At 38.4% G+C, this 19,853-nt stretch overlaps 1 protein-coding gene across 1 annotated transcript in view; it reads right to left on the bottom strand.

The window, feature by feature from the left end:
* The window catches only part of dnah1 (dynein, axonemal, heavy chain 1), a 38,206-nt gene extending 22,249 nt beyond the window's left edge, over positions 1 to 15,957 (bottom strand). The window contains exons 1-31 of the mRNA XM_030135533.1: positions 15,796 to 15,957; positions 11,188 to 11,382; positions 11,031 to 11,076; positions 10,710 to 10,842; positions 10,335 to 10,458; positions 10,096 to 10,228; positions 9,850 to 10,020; positions 9,477 to 9,732; positions 9,214 to 9,371; positions 8,886 to 9,097; positions 8,304 to 8,602; positions 7,562 to 7,712; positions 7,243 to 7,436; positions 6,842 to 7,067; positions 6,516 to 6,635; positions 6,355 to 6,437; positions 6,058 to 6,199; positions 5,110 to 5,265; positions 4,798 to 4,996; positions 4,420 to 4,673; positions 3,704 to 3,916; positions 3,410 to 3,574; positions 3,168 to 3,289; positions 2,569 to 2,674; positions 2,282 to 2,461; positions 2,027 to 2,167; positions 1,233 to 1,396; positions 1,002 to 1,115; positions 732 to 920; positions 270 to 375; positions 31 to 144 (exon numbers count right to left, since the gene is read on the bottom strand). Coding sequence (XP_029991393.1) covers positions 31 to 144; positions 270 to 375; positions 732 to 920; positions 1,002 to 1,115; positions 1,233 to 1,396; positions 2,027 to 2,167; positions 2,282 to 2,461; positions 2,569 to 2,674; positions 3,168 to 3,289; positions 3,410 to 3,574; positions 3,704 to 3,916; positions 4,420 to 4,673; positions 4,798 to 4,996; positions 5,110 to 5,265; positions 6,058 to 6,199; positions 6,355 to 6,437; positions 6,516 to 6,635; positions 6,842 to 7,067; positions 7,243 to 7,436; positions 7,562 to 7,712; positions 8,304 to 8,602; positions 8,886 to 9,097; positions 9,214 to 9,371; positions 9,477 to 9,732; positions 9,850 to 10,020; positions 10,096 to 10,228; positions 10,335 to 10,458; positions 10,710 to 10,842; positions 11,031 to 11,076; positions 11,188 to 11,358 — 4,842 coding nt within the window. The 5' untranslated portion in view covers positions 11,359 to 11,382; positions 15,796 to 15,957. The remainder of the gene's footprint in view (positions 1 to 30; positions 145 to 269; positions 376 to 731; positions 921 to 1,001; positions 1,116 to 1,232; positions 1,397 to 2,026; positions 2,168 to 2,281; positions 2,462 to 2,568; positions 2,675 to 3,167; positions 3,290 to 3,409; positions 3,575 to 3,703; positions 3,917 to 4,419; positions 4,674 to 4,797; positions 4,997 to 5,109; positions 5,266 to 6,057; positions 6,200 to 6,354; positions 6,438 to 6,515; positions 6,636 to 6,841; positions 7,068 to 7,242; positions 7,437 to 7,561; positions 7,713 to 8,303; positions 8,603 to 8,885; positions 9,098 to 9,213; positions 9,372 to 9,476; positions 9,733 to 9,849; positions 10,021 to 10,095; positions 10,229 to 10,334; positions 10,459 to 10,709; positions 10,843 to 11,030; positions 11,077 to 11,187; positions 11,383 to 15,795) is intronic.
* Positions 15,958 to 19,853: the final 3,896 nt, after the last annotated feature.

The following is a 19,853-nucleotide window of genomic DNA, read 5'->3' on the forward strand; positions in this document are numbered from 1 at the left end:
TTTTTTAAATGAAAAAGATCATGTAAAAACCTTCAGATTGTCAGGCAGTTCTGTACGGCCAGCGTAACCAGGGTTCATAGTGATGAATACAGCACAAGAGGGAACAAGAGGGATCTCTGTGCCCTCAAAAATAAACCGTTCAGCCTGAAAAAATCAGTTTACACTTACTGACTACAGGGATGAAAAATGATGAATTAATTTTTTGCGTAATGTCTATTGTCATCTCTTAAATATGCATTATAGTAGGAAACAGCCTGTGAATGTCTCACCCTTTGCTGCTGTGCCTTTTGTATTGTGGTGATCTGTTGTGCCACCACAGACAGCACTTCCACATCAATGCGATTGAACTCATCAAAGCAAGCCCAGGCACCAGAGCTGTGGAAGAAATCCAATAATAGTAATCCAACATCAACAATATTGTATATAGTCTAATAAGTGATATTCACACAATAGCTTGTCACTAAAGATTTTCTGAAGATTTAGGCTAGTGACAGGTGCTTTTCGAGAGGTAGAAGGGTTAATCATAACTTTCATTCTGTCAGACATGATTCTACTCTGGATTCATCACTGAGGCAACATTGCAGCTGCTGTAAGCATGATAATTTTTTACTAGTGATATAAAACTATGTCTTCATATTTAGTGCTTTTATTTGAACATAGAGGCAGAGGGAAGGTGTTAATTCATTCCCCTGATTTCTGGCCTCTGATAGGTTAAGAGAACTGTCACCTACCTTGCCAGACCTTTAAGAAATTTTCCCATTGCAATGAAGTCCAGCTGATCAGAACAGTTGAAAACCACTGTCTGAATTGCCAAAGCCTTTCCAAGATCTTTAGTGGTTTCTGTCTTTCCTGTCCCTGCTGGACCTGCAGGAGCTCCTCCAAACTTCAGGTGCAGGGCTCCTGTTAGGGTCAAGTAGCATCTGAAACACATACAAAGGGGTATTGTCAAAACTCAACAGCACAATTATAAATCAATGTTAGAATTAAGTCTAGGTACACACCTGTCAGTGAGTGGGGTGATGACCAGACGTCCAGAGTTACCGAGGTACTCATATCCATACAAAAACTCTGCATTCACTGCACGAATGTACAAGTCATCTTTTGCCCAGTAATATCTACAAAATATAAAGAAATTCAAAAACTAATTTCTGCGCTCAGAATGTTGTTGAGTGATAGTTTGAAGGAAAGTCGATGAATACGATCAGTAACAGTAGTTGAAATGAGAATATTACCTGAGCTGACTGATCCACTCAAAGTCACTGATGCTTGAGACCTTCTGCTCCACCAGTTTGGCTGCCACATCTTTAGCATGAACTTCTATGACTATGAGAGCCGACAGCACAGCCCTCTGCATCCTAGACAGACCTCTTCTCACTAGTTGCACTAAGTCACCCAACTTCACAGAGAAACCAAAAGTTACTATGAACATAATGTCTAGCGTGTTTACTTGATGCTTAGGTTTAACCCATAAAGACCAAGTGCTATTTCTGTGGCAGTTTCCAAATGAATTTTTCTCTCTATTTTAACCTTTCTTAAATTATTTATCCGCATTTATTGTAATATTATCCTCTGTATTTTGCATTTTTTTTCTGTGAAAATTGGCTATTTTCCTACATTTAATTTACTGATCATGTAGATGTTCATAAAAGCTCAGATTAAAGTTGAGGGTTATTATATCAAAAACAGAGAGAACAGAAGAAAAAGTGAGTTTCTCAGCAAAGTTATCAATAACTGAATGTAAAACAAGTATCTCCATCCACTGTCATGATCAAACTCTTTGGGTTTTACTGGTGAATCAGTGTTGCAGAAGATGACGGTGTTTCCATGGTAACTACGGAGCCTCTGAACATCCAAATGGGTCATATGTGATGACCATGAAAAGATGACACAATGCATTTTATATCAATTATTTACATGTATTTATAGAATTATTGAATCAACAGGTATTAAACATTTTAGATTAGCTGATTTTGGATGTTTGAGTCTTTATGGGTTAATGCTGGCCATATGAGCGGCATGTCCACACCTGTGTCTGCAGCTGAGGATACAGGCGCTCATCCAAGTCTCCCTGCTCTATAGCCTCAGACACCTCTGTAGTCCAGAAGACTTGACAGCCAGCTATCACCACCTGTCCAGGCCAGGATAACACCCAGTCTACACGAGGTTGCTGAGGGGTCAAGAAGACACAATTAGAGAGGAACAACCTACATAATTAAGACATTTACTTAAAATAGCTAAAACAAAAAGTATAGAACCATTGACTAAAACTGCAGTCACAGACCTCAGGATAAACTTTGAGTGAACGTTCAATGTTTTCCCTCAGCGTGGCTTTCATGGACTTCTCCACATCTCTGAGCCAGTCTTCTACATTTCCAGTGGGCCACACCGGTATGGAGAGCTTCACCTCCTCTCCTTCTCCTGAGTACATGTCTGTGATTTGTAGGTCTGGCTGAAACTGAAGCTGAGAACAAACAGACATCTTAGATATCGTTGTACACTATGTCCATGTAATGTTAACACTATTTTGTTAGCAGAGTAAATGATGATAAATATCCAGGCAGTGCAAACCCGCGCAATGTTCTCAAAGCATTTGCGGAGGTGTGGTTGTACGGCGGTAGGATCCTTGGTCTGAGACAGAATTTCCAGGAGTTCATCATCTGACAAGAAGTAAAACCTACAAACAAAAATTCAACATTTTGTCAAAATTTCAGACTTTTATGAAAAACACTGTGAAGTGTTTCTCTGAACTCAAGTAGCCTTTCAAAGCTTTTTCAAGAAACATGTTCATTTGACTCTTCATATAATAACTCTCAAGATAATTTTCAACTAAATCTAAGTATGATTTCTACATAAATATTTTTTTTTATTATCATTCATGCATTGAAGGTATGCAGTTCAAAAAGTAATTTTTATGTTGGAATATGATTATTGGGGTAGTATCAAATTTTTTCAGGTTTTACATTTTTGTGATAATCAAGACCTGAAAAATTCCAAGTTAAAACTATTTAATGACTTATATTTACTCTTATATTTATATAATTGAATTCAATACTTACGTAAAAATTTTTAATGACTTGTAAATACCTTTCTTGTTGGTGAAGACAGTGATAAAAATGAACTGGAAGATTGTGTAAAATCTACTTATGGAAACCTAGACTGGACCTTACCTGGGGAATGAAGCTCGTTTTGTCTCCAAGTACTCACTAAGACCCTTCTGTACACATTCCAATAATTTGTTGGACTCCTTCAGTTCAGCTAAAAGATGAGCATTTGGACAGAGCTCAATCACCTAAAGACAGATACACCAACACACATGAACAGTTGCAGTCATTGTTATAATTGAGGTTTAAACTCCTACTCATATAAAAAAAGCATCTGTTGAATGATATGATGCTTGATAACCTCTGACCTTTCGCTGATTAAAAGCATTTCTCATGATTTTCCGCCATTTTTGTTCCATTTTCAGGTATCTTTGTCCTTCTGCAGGTAGTTGCCGGTTTATATCATCAGAGCTGAAGATGGGTTCGAGGTAAAGCCAAGAGCGCTGGCATGTCAGCCATTCCTCTAGTACATCCTATAAGCACCAGAAGAGGGCAGTAGCACACCACGAGACACTGATGATGCAAGACAGGTCACCTTAAATATTTGTGTGTGTGTGTGTGTGTGTGTGTGTGTGTGTGTGTGTGTGTGCATGAACAAGCACCTGAGTCATTTTGAGTTTGCTTTCCCATGTATTGATTTGAGACTCAAAGGCCTTCTTAAAGGGAGAAAATGACATGCTCTGTGTCATGACAATATGGTCGTCCAGCAGCTGGGAAGCTTCATCTGGGCTCTTCAGGATGTAGGTGCCCGTCTCCTTGTATGGCAACACATCAAAGACTATTGATGACCACTCTTGTTCCATCTTTTCCAAAGCCTAGATGAGAAAATGCAAGAGGTTGCTATTATAGCTCTATAGAAAAGAGTAGCAGTTCATAAAATAATTGTGTTCAGAGAAATAAAAAAAAAATCAGAAACATGAAAACCACATAAAAACTACAGGACCAATACAACACTCACTAAAATTAAGTCGAGCTACTGGCTTTGTTTTTATTTTCCTGCAAAGTCAGTGTTTCATTTTATTTTAGAATAATATGGTTTGGATATTACTGCACATTATGGGACCATTAATAAACAATGGCTTTGTAAATTTTAATCAATGTCTCTCTGTAAAGGATTTGGTCATAACACCAGAATAACTAAAGCTAAACAAAAATTAGTTTACAATAAGTCAATCTTTCAAAATAAGAACAAATAAAATTACTTATGCAGCTAAATTGAAGTAAAAGTCTCATTAAAAATAAAAACAAAAGAAAATTTAAAATCAATATCAGTAAATAAGCTGCCCTCTCTTTGTACTTCCACTGTGACGCAGTGTACCTGTTCAATCGTGTACTCTTTCCCGGCCACTTCTGCAACCTGAGCGATGTCATCTACACAGTTTTGTAAGCCAAGCTCTAGGCACCGTGAGAAGGTCAGGTTGGCTTTCATTTGTACTGTGATCTGGATGCGTTCAGAAAGAGTCTCCCAGTGGCGGCCCCTCATCCCTGGATTCCTCAGTGCCTGGATCAGAGGGATGTGTGGACGGAACTCCTCGATCCTGTCACGAATTGAAGCTGCCACCATCTGGCACTCTAAAGACAAAAAAAGTGACCAAAAACAAATTTGTTCCGATGGCTTCACAACCACAGCTCACATAGTCAAAGTTTATAACAGAGCAACATATTGTCAGTAAATAATGATGCATGAGTGACCTACCTGGAACATCTTTAAACTGTTTAAAACATTTGTGTATTGTCTTAGAGGCTTCTGTAACATTGCGTTCTAGCTGCTCTGGATCAATATATGATAGTGGGCTATTGAGCCAGCTCTGATGCCAATTTATCCAGTTGGAGGTGGTGGTCCAAAGGTCCATAAATGGCTGGAATTCCTTTATCAGCTTCTGAACCCGGTCATACTATAATGCAAAATTACATTTTACTGACAAACAAAACAAAGCCAAACAAAGGTGTGTTCTGCTCATTTGATGGAACTGTTAGGAATGACAAAATGTGACACATTTACACTTACATTTGTGACAGGAACACCAAACAGACGCTCTCTGTTGTTGTACATTTGGGCCATAGTCTGACACTCTTGCAGTTGCTTGCTTATACGCTTCACCTTATTGGCCATCTCATCAGAGTGCTCAATGTCTCCATGACTTGCAAACCCAGCAACCAGCATCTATAAACACAGCACGGGTAACCATGAACGTTGTAATATCAACTGACTTTATCAACTGACTGTGACAAAATATAATAGACTAAATGTATTGTTTATAGTGCATAGGTTCAAAGATTACTGATGATAATAATAAGTATAGTGAGGCCACAAGTGTGTATAAAACTTAACCCATAAAGACCAGACCCGGTGCTGCTTTTGTGTGAGTTGCCAAATGAATTTTTCTCCATTTTAAACCTTTTTTAAGTGATTTATCACTATTTACTCTAATCACCATTTACTCTTTAAGCGAAAATCTGGTATTTTCCTATATTTAATTCACTGATCATGTAGATGTTAATTAAAGGTCAGATTAAATTTGAGGGTTATTATATCCAAATAGAGAAACCTGAAGAAAAAAAATACTTTTTTCTGCAAAAAATATCATTAATTGAACATAAAATAAGCATCTCCATCTACTGTCATTGATCCAACTCCATGGGTTTTACTGGTGAATCCATGTTCTAGAACATGACGGTGTTTCCATGTTCACTACAGAGCCTCTGAACATCCAAATGGGTCATATCTAATGATCATGAAAGATGACAAACTGCATTTTACACCAATTATTTACATGGATTGATAGGAGTAGTGGATCAGCGGGTATTAAATATTTTATATCAGTGAATAATTTTGGTCACTGATGGATATTTGGGTCTTTACAGGTTAATCTGAAAATAGTATGTAAATCGGTAAGTGTCTCTTTCATACAGCTGAAATCTATCCTTTGTTCGCACTATAATTTAAAACAAAAACCTGTAAAGAGTCTAGATGTTCTTCCAGTTTGTTCTGGTCAACCAGCTGAATCTTGTGGAAATGCTTCTCTTCCTCCACTTGTTGGACAACAGTTGCTTCCATCTGGTTGATTATCTTTTTAGGCCATGTGATAGCAGTACACCTATATAGATTTAAAAAAAAAAAAGTGATAATCGGATTTAGGTTAACAAGCCCCCAGTTTTCTACTATATATAGTAAGGAAAATATATTCTTATAATTGTTGTGTAATAACGTTCAAATTATGCTTGATAAATAGATTAATTTAATCTCACTTACTTTTGGTTGAAATCATCATCTGAAAGGATGTACTGAAATTCTTCAAATACCTCATACTCTGACAAAATTTTGCCAATTCTCTCCTGTTAAGGACAGAATTTTTCTCAAAGTTAACATTCATGACAGACAGAAAACAAGTGGCTCATCCTTTAGTTTTGTACCTTGTAACTTTTGAGCTGGTCTGGGATTTGCCTCATCCAGTCCTTCTTCTCAAACAGTTCCTCAATGCATTTAGACTTCTCACATAGTTTTCTATTTATGTCGTTACACTCTTCACATGCCTAAGCACACACAAGAAAACAGTCACAATACCTGTAATTTTCTGAAATATGATTGAGGATATTTCATGTAAAGGTAAGTTGAAATAACAGGTTACCTCTCAGCTGATATAGCTGAGTTTATATGTTAAAAAGGGAGATGTCACTTTGCAGTTCATTACATACAATACTTAATTATACACAATCTCCACCTGAAAGGAAAAACTTACATCATCAAGCTGCTTCCGTAGCTTCCAAGCGAGATGATTGAGCACTGAGTTTGCTAAAGCTTTTCGTTTGTTAGATAAATCCTGAAGTACAGCCTCTACACGGACAGTAAATGGACCAATGTTGATGGAGGAAGGCAGTGAGTGTTCAAGCTTTTCCTTCTCTTGGAGATGTTGTTCCACATCTTTTTTCACTCCCTGGGATGTCTGCTCTGCTTGAGTATGTGATCTGGCAGAGGCAGTAAAGGCATAACGGAATGCATAAATCATTCAGCAAAAGGAAATAAATTATTGCGTTCATGAAAGAAAGCATCCTCAACAGACAATAAACTTGACTACCCATGAAACATGTGGAGATACTGAAAGAATGAAAGTACAAATATATTTTTCTAACACAGACTTACTTGACATGGGTTTCTATGTCCAGGTTATGTAGCTCTAAGTATTCAGTAAACTCAGCTGCGTAGGCCTTCATAGGTATCACGGCCTGTTTCAGAGCCATGCGAACCTTCTCTCTGAGCTCATTTACCTTTGGCTCGTACAACTGCACTGACTCAAGAAAGGTATCGTAGCCAATAAACATGTTTCTCAGCACCATCTGCCAAGGAATTGACAAGAGAAGAAAAAGTAAACCCTCAAAGTCACTGCCACTGTTGATATATTTATGGTAATCAATCATGAACAGTTGAGCCTGTGTAGATCTTCTGTATATGCTTCACATACCTTTTCAATCTGTGTTAGATTGTGTGTGGCGACAATGCCATTATCAAACAGGTAAATAAGTGACGTCTCGAAATTCTCCAGAGGTGTACTGTAATGAACTCCAGTTCGATCCAGAACCAAGTCCACCAGAAACAGAGTGGTCTGCTTCGGTCTAGAGAAAATAGAGTCACATCACTAATAAAATATCCTATCCTCCTTTTTACACATATAATTACTAAAGAATTCATCATTCATAAAAACTCTTTTGTGCCATATTCCTTCTCACTCCTAAACCAGAAAAGGATAACATGAACACTGCACCACAGGCTAGGCTTTCACATGAATGTTAAATGTTAAATGTTGGTTGTCTTTGTTTTGTTTTTGTTTATAACTTGGGCTTATCTTGCAGATATGGAAACCAAATTTGTATTTTTGCGGACAATAAAGTTCTATCTTATCTTATCTTATCTTATCTTATCTTATCTTATCTTATCTTACCTTCTTTTGTCTTGTCTTATCTTATCTTATCTTACGTTAACTTACCTTACCTTATCTGACAACAAATAATGACTAAAAACTCATTTTATTGATTTAATATGATCTTCCAAGTCTATGATTAGAACTTAGCCTATTGCAAACACTGTTTTAAATAGAAATAACAGGTTTCAGAATTCTGTCATTGATATCAGAATTGGGTTTTTAGGAAAACCATGTAATAAACTACTATACTAAATACATAAAGTGTGGGTTTATATTAACCTACTTGTATGGGCTTGTGATGAGGTCCTTTCCCCAGATCATATCTTGAGGACATGTCAACACTCTGTGACACGCATCCAACAGCAGCTGAGTCAGACTGACCAGTGACTTCTCTACAAGGTAGCGCAGACTGTCCTCCATGTTGTAACGGACAACAGTCATCAGTTTGGACAGCTTGGAGAGCTTGTACAGTTCCAAACAAGACTCGTTTATGTTGAATGAGCCTGTGCCAATAGGGTGGAGGTTAAACCTTATGGCATTGGTGAGTGTATTTTTCCATGTCTCCTGAAGAAAAGTGCTCACCTACAGGAGAACAACAAGAACCTTTGCTTTTAGAAATAAGATGTATTTTATGGCTGCAGGGTCTGTTTCTGGTAAATCCAAGTTAAAATAAGCCCTAAAATGTGTACACAAATGTTGTAAAAATTGATTTAAATTTGTTTTGAGCATTTGAACTTAATTTTGTAATTTTGGGTGTAACATTTGCAGTGATTACCAAAATGTCAAACATATACATTTGAAGAGTTCTAGCAATTCTTGCACGGAAGAATCTTGACAGTAGAAATCTGGTTTAATGTTACAGTACCTGGCCATATGTTTTAGACTGGAGTGTTTCAAAATCTTTAAGTCGAAGAGGTTTGGTGAAGGCGAAGCTGAACAGTTGCATGGTTGCTACTTTTTCACACTCTGATCGTATTTTAGATAGTGCCCGTAACACCTGTGGTTTTGTTAACAAGGAGTGGAATACGAATGCAGCCTTGGCCTTCATGTAGGCAAACACAGGAACTGGTTGGCACCCTGCACATTGGTAAAAAAAACAAAAAAAACAACTGGCAATAATTTGCTAGCTCTTGATAATTTCTTTGATCTTCCACCAACTGACACAAAAATGAATCTCAGGAGAGCGGGCTTACCTGTTTTTGGCACACACTTTGGCTCCTTCAGTGGCAGCGTTACATGCATAAACTGCTGGCGCTGGGTCATCACTACTTTGTCAAAGTTAATGCAGTTCATAGTCCGGCTGTAATCCAGTTTAATCTCCTTCTCCAGGTTCCCCATACGTTTATCAAGACTGAAAATACAATATTGCTTTTACCAACCTATATCAGTGAGTTAAAACTTCAATTCAGATAAGTTACACAACCCACAAGATTGTAATGACTTTGATTTTGCTCACATATTTTGTCTAAGGCCAGGGGTGGAAAGGACATAGCTTTTGATTCGCTGGAGACTGTTTGAATCAAGAGATGGCATTCCTTCCCAGATGGGCATGCAGTCCACCGATAAATGATAGAGAATCAAGGCTTCTGTGTTTTCCCTCAAATGCAGGGCAAACTGGATCCGCTGTGCAAAAACACGTGGGTCCTCAGCTCTGAATAACAACCGTATCCTGGGCACCCAGTACCTAGTTCCTGTTACAAAGTCCTTTGCACCTGAGCAGCAGAAAAAGACGCACGGTGTAAACAGAGTATGGCAAAAACTGCATTTATGTGTGTATGAATGTATATATGCATGCAAATGTGGGTATTTACTGTAGTTTAAGGACAAACCTGTTAGTGGACTGTTTTGATGTCCTTTATTTGGGATAGAATGTCCTTCTTTACTAGTCATTCTGCTATTTGGATAAACCTTCTCCACCAGGTACTGACATGTTTCTTTATTATAGTCAAGGACTCCAACTAATTGCCAGCTGTACTGCAGTGAGGGGCTTTTTGGATCCTCTTCAAAAAGAGAAAAGAGAGTAAGCATTGCAACTGTAAATAGTTTGTTTAACTAGACTGCAGTCTATGTTTTACCATTAAGAATGTAGTCATTTGTAGGGAGGAGAGCTTTTCCTGGTATAGGTTTACAATAAGATGATTTTTCCGTTTTGCCCAGGGCCAGCCAGTCTTCTGGAGTACGGCAGTCATACTCTTCATTGTCATATATCTGTCGAGGACACGCAGGAGAGATTAGGGTATGGTGGTTAAGTAAATGAGGAGCGTAGAGCTAGTCAAGAACCTAAATGACACGGTCATGGTGGTAAAAAACTTACTTCCAGTGGGAGGTAAGGTGACACAGATGAGGCGCACTGATGTCTTGGCACAAGGAGATTAGAATCGATGCCTTTTTCTGCCAAGAGCTCTTCAATATTTAACTCCAAGTATTCTCTTCGGAGTCTATCAAAATAGAAAAAGTATAAAACGGTATAGGTCACAGTAATAAATGGGCTGGGTTACCAATTTAGGTACCCCACTTAACCAGTGATTAATTAAATATATAAAGAACACATACATATATCGTGGCAGCTTTGTGTTTTTCAGATATATATTTAACCAGTTAATCTGGTCAACAGGAAATATACCAACCTGAGCGTGGCACAGTCCTAGATGGAGTTTGCTTTTCTTTCAAACACACAAACAATACATACCTTTCTATCTCTAATTTCCGGGGGACCCTGCCAGGGATAGTTAGGTAGGCCATCTGGACTTTGGGTAAATCTGCACCATGGCAGAAGTAAGACATTGGTAATTTTTGTGATGTACATTTGCCACCATCGTTGTCTGTGAACATACAAAGGTCACCAACATTTTAGCTAAAGAAAAGCAGTTCAACACTGTAACAATAAAAAAACCATATAATTAGACATTTTTGTTTTACTTATGATTCAAAATTGTTGGCATAGAAATAAAGATACTATAGTAGATCTATAGCACCATATCAGAGATAAAGTAGATTAATAGTACCTCACCTTTTGGTGCACGGACTTCAAGGATGGACTGTCTCTGTGTACAAGGCTAATGAATAAAAAGTTACTTATAACATCAAACAAAACATAAATAACTGCATTTCATACTTCAAATAATTTGTATCACTTTCATGTATAAATTTATAGTATGTGCTTTTACCGGTAAATTAACAGTAGAGATCACTTCACTGTAGAGGCCTTCCTCTTCATACAAAGGGTATTTTTTACTTGAAATGTACTTTTTCCGATGACTGACAGCTGGAGGTTTAGGCTCTGTAGGTTTGCTGGGGGGAGCAGGAATCAGCACAGGGAGACGAACCTTTCTTTCCATCTTCCAGCAGAATAAAGACACTGGCTTTAGGACTAAAGGGGTACATTAAAAAAAAGGGGGGTGGAGGGGGTCATATCACGATCTTTTTAAATAACCACTAATCACAATCCACAATCTGAATCACAATTTTCACACCATTAAAATGTAGGCTATGTTGACAAGTTTATTCAAGCTTTCCTTAGGATTATAGAGGGCTCAGGCTGTAGTGAGATGACTTTTCTAGATTAAAAACTCAGAATTTTATCACCCCTGCTAGAGCAAAACAGTTACTCTATGTAAAACGAGTAGCTACTGATGGTATAGTGAAGTTTCAAAAGCACGTTTATTTATTATTTATATACTAACTCTACACAAATGACCCTGAAAAGTAGAACATATGACAATACAATTGTGTCAGACTGTATTTGGGACATTTATGCACTTATCAACAACAGGACACTTTTATTTGGGAGTAACCTTGAAAATGATAAATAAGTGTTGGAAGGTTTTAACATTTTGAAAGATGGTTCATGTTAATAGCATTAATTAAAATGTTAGGAACAAATGTAACTTGATTTATAGTGTAGTATTTTAACCAACTGCTGTCAGAAAGTTGCTTCACCTACTACAGTAAAGTCGTGCAGCCAAATAAATGCATGTAACCCTAAAATTAACATTAGCGTTATTTATCATTTATTGTAATAAGACAAAAAAGAAGCATTTCGACGTACCTGCTTCTTCTTATTTCTACCTGTACTTCAAGTTGTTACGTGGACATTGTTTAAGAGGTACTTATCTGAGCTCCTGAAATCTCAGTTTCCAAGCGCTAGTTAGCGCATTAGCTTTGGCTAACTTAGCAAACGACAGACGCGGTAACGGTTGTCATGGAGACTTCGCTGCGTCACGGTATCACTCCGCCAACGTCAGGAAAGTGAGCAGTGATACGGATTGATACTGAATGCTGAATCATAAAAATAATCCTGAAAACCTTAAAAGTTTCTCTGTATGTTATTCCAGGAAAAGCACATATATATTTTAAACTTTACTCAGGACAGTACGGTTTCTGCTTTTTTTTCCATGAAAAAATGTCTAGAGTGAGCATGACACAATATTTTTACACATACATTTTAAACATTTTTGCAGGGGACATATTTTTTTTCCCCTTTTTTTTTTAACTCATAAAGACCCAATGCGACTTTTGTGTCAGATCCCAAATTAATTTTTCTTTCTATTTCATCTTTTATTAAGTAATTTATCACCATTTATTGTAGTATTATAGATAGATAGATAGATAGATAGATAGATAGATAGATAGATAGATAGATAGATAGATAGATAGATAGATAGATAGATAGATAGATAGATAGATAGATAGATACGTACGTACATACATACGTACATACATACATACATAGATGTACTGTAATTATCCCAAACTGGGAAACGACAGTTTGGGATAAATTATCCTCTATATTTTGTGGGGGGGTTTTCAGTGAAAATCAAGTATTTTTTTATATTTAATTTCCTGACCATGTAGATGTTCATAAAAGCTCAAATTAAAGTTGAGTATTTTCTATCAGAAACAGAGAAAACTGAAGGAAAACTGAATTTTTAAGCAAATCTATCAATAATTGAACATAAACCCAGTGTCTCAATCAACTGTCATTGATCAAACTCCATGGGTTTTACTGGTGAATCAATGTTTTTGAAGGTGACGGTATTTCCACATTTACTACGGACCCTCTGAACATCTAAATGGGTCTTATCTGATGACCATGAAAAGACGAAAAATTGTATTTTACACCAATTATTTATATGTATTGATAGGATTAGTGGTTCAGAAGTCATTAAACAGTTTAGATCAGTAGATGCTTTATGTCAACAGTGGATGTTTGGGTCTTTATGATTTAAATTAAAGCTGTGAAAAACTCATAGCTGGATCTCAGGAGGTTAACTCTGACTCTATTGAATATTTTGAGATTGCAAACCAGTGCATGTACAAAGATAAAAATGTAGAAATCATTAAAAATAAATGCCAGACAATCTGAAAGTCTGCAGACATACAGAAATAGACATTTAGCAACAGCAGACAGTGGTCTATACAAGTTCCACAGCCAGTGAAACACAAAGCACACACAGTACTGAACTTTTTTATGTAGCCTATGGAGCAGACTGGCACAATCCAATAAATTAAAAGAAAAAGTTCACTTGAATCACTTGCCGGGAGGGAGTAACAGAATTTGCTCATTAAAAAGAAGAAAGAAAGAAGAAATTCATTGCCCAGATATTAGTTTGGCTGTAAAAGTTGAATACATAAAAGCCCAAGAGCAGATTATCTACATAGCCTTTATATGCGATAATAACATGGCCTAGATATACAGTCATGTTACAATTTGGATGATTAGTAGTGAAAGCTGTGAGCATGTCATCAGTGGAATAATATAAATTATAACTCTGAAACCCCTGCAGGAGCTTCGTTGTTGTCCATACACAACCTAGACATCAGGACATTCACATCCCATACTGTCTCTGTTGAAGATGTTGATGGTAATGGCAATAATGGTGAGATAATAATGTCTAATTGGAATGCACATTTTCCCAAGCTCATATTTGAAATCTTTTCTTGACAATCCTGACAGCCTAAATGTGTCTATCAAAATGAAAACCCCATTGACCCCTGCAGTCCCCACACTCCCAGGTCACAAGGGCATCATAACCTTGTCTGTTTCCCATGGTAGATCACAGGCATCATGCACTGTAGCCCCTGTTCCTGCCCCTGGCCTCCTCAGCTGAAACCCATCAGAGCAGCCTGAGATTGGGTAGCCAAGCACAAGTGAGTATTCTCATGTGTCTGAACCCTCACGTGTCACTTACTGAGGACATGTTGCAGCACAGAAAGGACTAAGCTCAGGAGGGGAGCAGAGAGAAGCTGAAGAGGTATAGCCTGTGTGAAAATTATAACAGAGGCCACATGAGGTCTTATACCCAGTTGTGGTTGGGATTATGACGACAAAGAGGTCAGAGGTGACCTGGATCACTGTACTTGTCTCTGTGAGAAGGTGAAGTGCACTTCACAGTGAAGCTACAGAGCAGAGGTCAAACAGACAGTTACTTAATAGTAAATGTGATGGCCACTGCTGTTAGCCATTACTTAAGAAAGGCCTTTGAAATTTTCAGTGAGAGCTCTTCAACTTCCTTTTCCTAAAATGATCTCAGTGTTTACACAATGACATCACCAAAAGAGGAAGCCTAAAACTAATGAAAGACTTCCCAAAAGACCTAAATAACCCACATCTAATAATAATACCATTATCATATCAGAGTGGTCTGAGCATCCTGACCACAGTGGTTTATTAATCATTAACATATGTTTAATGTGGCTGATCGGTAAGAGAATTCCAGCGCAGAGTTTCTAAAGAAAACCCCTAAAAAACCTCAACTCTCTGTTGAGGTGCTGGTCCTCAAAACATGGGCCAATGGTTGGTTGGCAGTACTGGAGTCATCTCTGGAGCCAGGAGCTCACCACGGTGGTGTGGCTTGATTAGACAGATGTAGCTCGCAGCTCTGGGCAATTTGAACTGATGAAACCCTAACAAGCTTATTACAGCTTTGATCCGCCCTGGCCTGTATTCTCCTTCCTCAGTATTCCTCAGTCTGCACCGTACCAGTCCAGCAGCAGATTTTATTTTACTGTGAGACTAAAGATCCAGCCGATCATCTCCAGTTGAAAATCATAAATCGTCCACAGAGTCTAATATCCTCATATTATTCATCTATTTCTACTTTTGTTGTGAGGGTCAGTTCTTTGTAAATATTTTACTCAAATGACATCAGCATGTGGCGCTAACTTTAGCTCCTCCTGAGGGCCAGATGTTGGCTGACAGGATCAAACACTGGCTATCCCCCTCTTACTGTCGCATTGTTGGCCAAGCCAGGAGGGCTTAGCAGTCACACATATTACCACATACTTCTTCTTTCCTGCAGGAACCCACAACTGAACCACAAATGTAGGCACACCCTTATGTGTATTTTTTTCTTTGCATTTGTGCACAGGAATGGAACCATAAAAAGGCAATCTATAGTTTACAGTGAAGTCCCATTTAACTGTAACTTTTATTAAGTAATTTAACATATTTAAAAAGGAGCATTTGCTTGTTTTTCAGTTATCGCAGAGAGTGCATTTTACAGTGCACAGTGAAAGAAAACCCCTCATCACACTGAAGGACTCATTAACCCCGTCATCGATCACTGCACCCTGTTTTCAAAGCACTTTCTCCCCTTTAAAGTGTTTCTGCTCTGAGTCACAACACTGCTGTGGGGACTGAAAGTCACTAGTGTCAGTTCAGAGTTGAAACGGTCCATCATAAGGGCAACAAATGTCACTTTAATATATTCCGTGGCTGTGCATTTCACAAGAGCAGACACCAGAGGATGCCGCTCTGCTCTTTGATTACTCACTTTTTTCGGTCAAATGAAGTGCTGTTGTTTGACAGAGACACTGTATACATGGAGGTTACCGTCATGGTTCGGGTGAATCACAGGTGGACTCTTGGTATGCCCATAAAGATGTGTTTAATGGGCTGAGAATGTCCTCAAAGCAGTAAAGTGGGGAGACATGAGAGACAAACTGGGACCCCGACTTGAGTCCTGGGACCTCAAACAGCTGCGTTTGATTTTTCCTCTCATTTCATCTCAGTGTGACTTTAAGGAGTGGGATCCGTGTCAGATACCATCAGCTGTAAAAAATAATGAATACAGGTCAAAGAAATGTGCAAAACTTTTTTTTGAGGTTCCCTCCATCTGGGTGATGATGAAGGAGACAAACATTATCCCACTTGTTCTGACTCTGACCCCACACACACTTGACGTTTATATTTTGTGTCACTTTATTAAAGAGCTAAATTGGTTCCTTTGAATTCACTGATGTTGGTTAAGATAAGTTATATAAGCCATGTTTTATCCAAGTGGGTGTGCGAGTATGAGCTGAAGGAATAAAAGCAGTGATCTGTAACACATGCCTGTGTGTGTGTTTTTGTGGTAGAACACCAGTGTGTACTGGAGTTTGTTTATGTGGGTGGGCAATGGAAAACCAAGACAGAGTTATCCAGGAACTGGGTCTGTATGTCAGAGCGATGATGTGTTTATGTGAGTAAAGTGGTGATGCACAAACGTAAATCTTGCGCTTGTTAGCTGCTGACATCATGAACAGATACAAACAAGTCAGACAGGGGCACCAGACTGACAGCAGTTTGTGGGTGGGAGGTTAATTTGTTGTCCAACATTAAACAGGAGTTTTAGCTATAAATAAATCGTCACCACTCGACCCAGGCTGCAACTGAGCTGCTTTATAACATTCCTGACATTCTTCCTTGTTAAGAATTAATAAAGAATAAATGGAAACAGTTCCGCATAGTTTCCTGTCACACATATGTGAGAGTTTATGACCATAACTCATCCATGAACAGACACCCAAAATCCCCACACAAGCTCCCAGATGCACACATTATTGCTCTGGCAATATGCCCAAGTGCTCCACCGAGGCCTTGATTTGTCATACTACCTCATCTGGCGTCTATCAGTTTCTGACCTGACAGCTTAATCTGGGTCATTCATTCTCTCACATCAAAGAGGCACCATGCAATCTAAAGCTATCATGTGAGCGCACACATGTGCACACACAAAAAGTGGATGTGGACATGCACACATTAATAGACATTTCACATTTAAGCTGTCTGTTTGTGCTTACTAAATGCTCGTCCATGTCAAGAGGATCATGGTAGCCAACAATAATGGTTTAAACTGTCCAAAGTAAGGATACGTTCAGACTGCAGGCAAATGTGGCCCAAATCTGATTTTTTTCCCCATATGCGACCTATATCCGATCTGTTAAAGACAGTTTGAACAGCACAAATCCGATCTTTTCAAATCCGACCCAGGCCACTTTCATATGTGGTCCTAAATCGGATATGTATCTGATGTTTTGCAAAGCGACTTCAGTCTGAACAGCCAGGTCTCATTTATCTGACCTTTACGACGTTGAAATGCGACAAATGTCACAATTTTGCATCCCAGGAGTGTTACTTCCATAAACACAGTGCGTGCCTGCATGATCACATATTACGTCAGGACCTCTTTTGCGCATGCGGTTTACTTCAGAGTTGCATTCAGTTCATACTCAAAACTAACAGAAGTCGCATTTAATGTGTAATATGAACGAGCACACAAAAAAATTGGATTTCACCAAAAAGATCCAAATTGTGCATTAAGACCTGCTGTCTGAACATAGCCTAAGTGTCATGATAACATTCATAATGACTTTAAACAATAGAGCAAACTAAATAAAACATGCCTACACCTTTATTGGACTCAAACTAAATCTTGTCCTGTCACCTGACATCTCAAGTCCAGTCTGTGTAGACTGTAAATCATCAGATAAGGTACTTATTCCAGTATTACAGCTGTAACTCAGACACACATATACAGATTATAAAGTCCCCTGGGAGACTTTTAGAGTCGTGATATTAAACAATCTTTATAAAACTGGCTTTACTGGACTTAGCAACTATAGGATTTACAGGTTATTTAAACCCTCTGAGATCCTAGATTTGTGTCACAATATTGTCTTTTTCCACCAAAAACTCCATTGAAACCGTTATTAAAAAAATCTACATACAGTAATTGTGGACGTATAGTTTACCAAACTAATCAAGGCCTAATCACGTTTCCCCATGAGTCTTGCACATGCTGCAAAGTCACGTAAGGAAGCAGCTTAATCCCCATCATCCCTGGAAGAACATTTGAGCTGACATATAGGACACAGAGAACGAGATGTAGATGGAGAAGTGTGGAGTGACACCATGCTTTTTGACACACTTATAAGCAGCAAAGAGAAACGCTGAGGATTATAGGGGCAGTGATGGGGTGGGGTCGGGGGGTTTGTAGTGGGGCACCCTGTTTCTCTGACCCCTGCTCCCTAACCCCAGCTCCCATTAAGCCCTGTAAATGAGAGAACGAGGAGCAATTAGAGAGCCAGTCATGGGGCAGGTAGGAGATCCCTGTGACCTTTTGTGGCTGGTATTTGACCCCTTTACAGCTGGGGGTCTTGAGGAAGATACATACTGAGCAGGGAGAGAATGTATTTGGTGAAAGATACTAGAAGAGGAAAAAACTGAGATATTTTAAGCACTTCGAGAACACGTGTTGGGAGCTGCAGACTGTGTTTTTTTTTCCCTCTTTGACATGCTCATGCTTAAAACTTTATTGCTTGAGGTCTGGCATTGCGTGAAGCATTCCCCTGCCTCAGAAAATTACACTTAATTGCAATTTTGCCAATTAAAATTGCAACGTGTTTTGCATCTTGAAGCTAAAATGAGTAAGCTTTTACTGAACAAGCTGCTGTTAAAAATGTTTTACAGCTCCCTTTATTATTCTCCTGCAAAATTTAACCTCAAACCTCAGTAACTTACTTTCATTAAAGGTGAAAAGTCTGATTTGGAGTGAAGATGTGAACATGGGTAAAAACCTGCACATGACTTTAAAGGTACTGATTAAGGCAAAAGACCAGAGAGTATTTATGTATGCCTCCTATACTGCAAGATAACAGATAAAACCCACACAAATGGCCTTACCCTAAGCTCCCATAAAGCTATTCTTGGTGTATACTGGAGCGCAACAAAAGGAGAAACTGTAAGATGTGTTAAGATGAGGAGAGCCACTAGGGTTTACCAGGCTAAGAATATAGAGGACAGAAACAGATAGATGACTATGAAGATTAATATACAAACAGAAAGAGATGGAGTGATGACTGGAGCATAAAACACATTTAAATCAGTATCACAGATGATGATCTGTGATTTTGTCAAAATTGTATGCGTAAAGTAAAAACACAACACATAACACATTAAGGGCAGATATGTCATTCCTTAGTATTTTTTTTTTACTATTTTGGCCATATTCTTTGGAAAAGCAGGCCATGGTCTGTAAACAATTTGTACGCCATTCAAGACATTTATGGAAAGAAATCCAGTTCTGTGCGTCTATTCCAATTTTCTGAGCCCTCTGTATTTGATGTTGAGCCACAAATCTGAAGAGACATGGTGCTTATTTTTCAAACTCGGATATAGAGTGCCAGAGAGGAAAAACACATCAAGCTCAGCAAAAGTCTATATGTTTCATGACACATGTGGTTAAAAGGAATGTAAAGGAACTGTCATGTAGCAGTGCTGTTCGGGCCATGTGTTTATTATCTGGTGCTACAATGGAGAACGGAAGGGTAATCTATCTAGTCAGGCAGACAAATAGAAAAAGGCTCTTTTCTTAGCCAAGTCATTTGCATGAAACCCCAAGCTGCCTGAAAGTTTTCTAACTTTTTTTTTTTTTTTTTTTTTTTTTTTTGTTTTGCCACAATGCACCATGGAACTGCAAACAACAGCACCAATGGCTATTTTTATCCCCTTCTCAGATTTCTTCGTGCTAGACTTCAAAGACACTTGTAACTTGGAGTTACTGCAGCTGCA

Source organism: Sphaeramia orbicularis, chromosome 5, assembly GCF_902148855.1.
Source record: "Sphaeramia orbicularis chromosome 5, fSphaOr1.1, whole genome shotgun sequence".
In the NCBI taxonomy this organism is placed as follows: domain Eukaryota; kingdom Metazoa; phylum Chordata; class Actinopteri; order Kurtiformes; family Apogonidae; genus Sphaeramia; species Sphaeramia orbicularis.